At 33.3% G+C, this 2,889-nt stretch overlaps 1 protein-coding gene and 1 non-coding gene across 11 annotated transcripts in view; one reads left to right on the top strand and one right to left on the bottom strand.

Moving 5' to 3' along the window:
- Positions 1 to 1,480, bottom strand: part of l3mbtl2 (L3MBTL histone methyl-lysine binding protein 2) — a 22,722-nt gene extending 21,242 nt beyond the window's left edge. For 4 of the 10 annotated variants that reach the window (XM_087275347.1, XM_087275339.1, XM_087275341.1 and 1 more), the window contains exons 1-2: positions 1,414 to 1,480; positions 759 to 1,184 (exon numbers count right to left, since the gene is read on the bottom strand). Coding sequence is in view for 7 of the 10 variants with exons in the window: in XM_087275339.1 (XP_087131465.1) it covers positions 759 to 1,127 (369 nt within the window). In the remaining 3 variants the exon portion in view is untranslated. 10 annotated transcript variants of the gene reach the window in all.
- A 204-nt stretch (positions 1,481 to 1,684) lies between these two features.
- On the top strand, positions 1,685 to 1,756 carry trnaq-cug (transfer RNA glutamine (anticodon CUG)). The gene has a single exon. It is a non-coding gene; the product is annotated as a tRNA-Gln (tRNA).
- The last annotated feature ends 1,133 nt before the right edge of the window (positions 1,757 to 2,889 follow it).

The raw sequence follows: 2,889 nt of genomic DNA, 5'->3' as shown, positions 1-2,889 counted from the left end.
TTCACTTTTAGCCAATTATTGTTCAGTATCGTTTTATAGCAGAGTTTTTGTTTTTGGAATTTCCAAAGTTAAAATATATAAATAAATAACTCAACCTAGAATCTTTTATAAAATCTTTAATCTGTTTGCTAAATTAATAGAATTTGTTTTAAACACTCCAGAAAGACACAAAGTAGAAATCACTGGTCCCTTTATCATAGATTGTTTAATTCTTCATTTAGGAAGCTGGTAATTGACAAAAACTGTTCTGTTTTAATATGTACAAATCATTCAGACATTTATTAAGTAGAAGAAATCAGGCTTTACTTTTTTGTTTTATTGATAGCATTTAACACAATTATTTAGAGCAAGATATGGCCCCAAAATTATTCTGCTTAGGGCCCCCAATTGTACAGAGTAGGCAGTGATCGGGTTGCGATCCAAAACTGTGGAATAACCCTCCCTTAGAACTTCGCATCATCATAACTGTGGCAAAACTTTAAACCTATTAATTTTGACCTGCTTATATAAATAAATATTATTTATATAAACATAAAGTTGATAGATACTCCTAACTAACTTTATAGCTAATTGTTTTAGCTGGTGTTGGTCCTATTGCATCATTTTTCTATCACTATTATTCAAAACTTAGTAGTATAAAATGTTAATTAAGTACAATAACTGACCACCAGTGCAACATATCATTACAAATTCAATGATCATCACTCAAGACTTTAAATTTTTGCCAAAACGGGTCTAGTATGAAAGAAGATACTCACTGGTGCAAACTGCTGCGGTTGAGTAAGGGCTTCTTGCTTCTTCTTTATACAAAAGGAGCAGGAGACACCTTTCCCTCCACACTTACGGCACCGTCTTCGGATGAAAACTGTCGGGACAGCTCCATCTTTCAGCTTCAGCCTTTTGAATCCCGACGCCTTGGCAGTGACATAAGTCTTGGGTTCAAAGCAGTCTTTTGTGAAGTGCTCATTGCATAAATGGGAGTAGGTATTGGCGAGCCAGTACCTGCGGGTCTTCTGGACCTGTCTTTGCCATTTGCTGAACTCTTCAGGGTCTTTGGGGAATCTGAACATCGACACATTCTGCCCGCTGATCTTTCCACAGCCATAAGCAACGCATTTGTAAGGCATTTATAATGTTTTCCAGGGTGTTCTGAGAGGTATTGTGCAGCTGGCTCCAAATATTGACTGTGAATTGTTTTCAAAAAGCACTTAGCGTTTCCACATTGCAGATACCAAGTTAGCACTGATTCAGTGGAGCAAAAACATAAACAAGAACATTGAACAAACAAGCTTTGGATAACATTAGACAACCTTTACCATTTGTAATCTACGACATAGAAAAATCAAACAGTCAAGGCAATTGGATGAACACTGTTGTGAGTAAAAGATAATTCCACAATAAAACATTTCTTACCTGCTTTACCCTTTTTGAAAATCCGGCGTGCGGTAACGTTAACTGTTGTAAACAGCGCGTTATCGCCATCATGTGGACTGGAGAACCTGCTTTTTGGGCTGTAGCTGTTAATTATGCATGTATGATATACTTTAGTTGTTTCGTAATATTATGTCATGAATATAAGCACTAGGTACTTATTTAACAATTTATTTGATTTTACGGAACGCTAACTTACATACCTGGTAGAACAAACTTTGAGTAGTCATCGCCGTGCACTTACTGTCACTACGGTTCCATGGTGTAATGGTTAGCACTCTGGACTCTGAATCCAGCGATCCGAGTTCAAATCTCGGTGGAACCTGAATTTTCTTTGCTGCACAGCAAGGACATTGTAAACCTGTGTGTACAATGTAAAAAGCAATAGCTGTTCACACTAATATATTTAAGTGCAGTTAACTAATTATGAATAAGTTCCTTCACCTTAGAATATTTAAAAACCATAATCCCAGCTTTTTGACACATTAAATTGCTAAACTAAATAGATTTACGTAATATGTATAAATATGTATTTACAACTTTTGAGTGGTCATAATTAATGATAGAGAATGGTGATGAGGGAACTGAAGAAACAGCTGGAAGAATGTAAACTTAAGCATAATCAGACATAAGCATAATAAATCTGAAAGCTTTTTCAATGTTTTAATGTTTAAAATGTATAAATATATATTGATATAAATAAATGTAATAATATTAGTATGATTATAATAAATTATATTATAAAATATTTATATAAAAATAATAATAATAAAATATTTTCCTAATGCAAACACTAATAAGAAGTTAAAGCAAATAATTATTTTGAGTCAACGACACTGCAGTGTACTTTGTACATTTGTAAATACAAACTGCTTTAATTTATGCTCACCTAAAATTAATGCACTACTTTACTTAGAAATGTTAAGGCAACCGGTTTCCTCGGTTTTCCAATTAGGTCAACTTATAACATTTTACAGTGTGTATCCTGTTACCAAAATATACATTAAACCTACCTCATTAAATTAATATATGGTCTTCTTTGATGTATGAAATTCCACCTTTCCAAGTCGTATTTTCATCCACATTCTCAGATATTTCACTTCAAGTTTTGTCTATTCCTTTCATCCTGGTAAATGTCATGTTTAAGTATTTACTCGGAGAAAGCTTAAAGCCCAAATTAAATGACGATTCTTCTAATTTCCTTAGCTTCCCTGATATTACTCAATGTAGTTAAAAGGGACCTCTTATGCAAAAATCACTTTTATCAGGGGTTAAACACAGTTGTGTGGCAACTGTGTAAATAGCCAGCCTCTAATGGTAAAAATACATTTAAAATTAAAATGCAGTTTAATCATTTTTGCAAAGACAAAGGATGAAATATGTTTCCAGTAAACATGTTTAAAAATCAAAGTCAGATATATTTCAAATAAACAAGATTAAGGCAGTAAATCTATCAAA

Source organism: Danio rerio, chromosome 12 (genome assembly GCF_052040795.2).
Source record: "Danio rerio strain M-AB ecotype USA chromosome 12, GRCz13ab, whole genome shotgun sequence".
NCBI classification, from domain to species: Eukaryota; Metazoa; Chordata; class Actinopteri; order Cypriniformes; family Danionidae; genus Danio; species Danio rerio.
The sequence above is the reverse complement of the archived record's forward strand: the minus strand, read 5'-3'. Positions and strand labels throughout refer to the sequence as shown.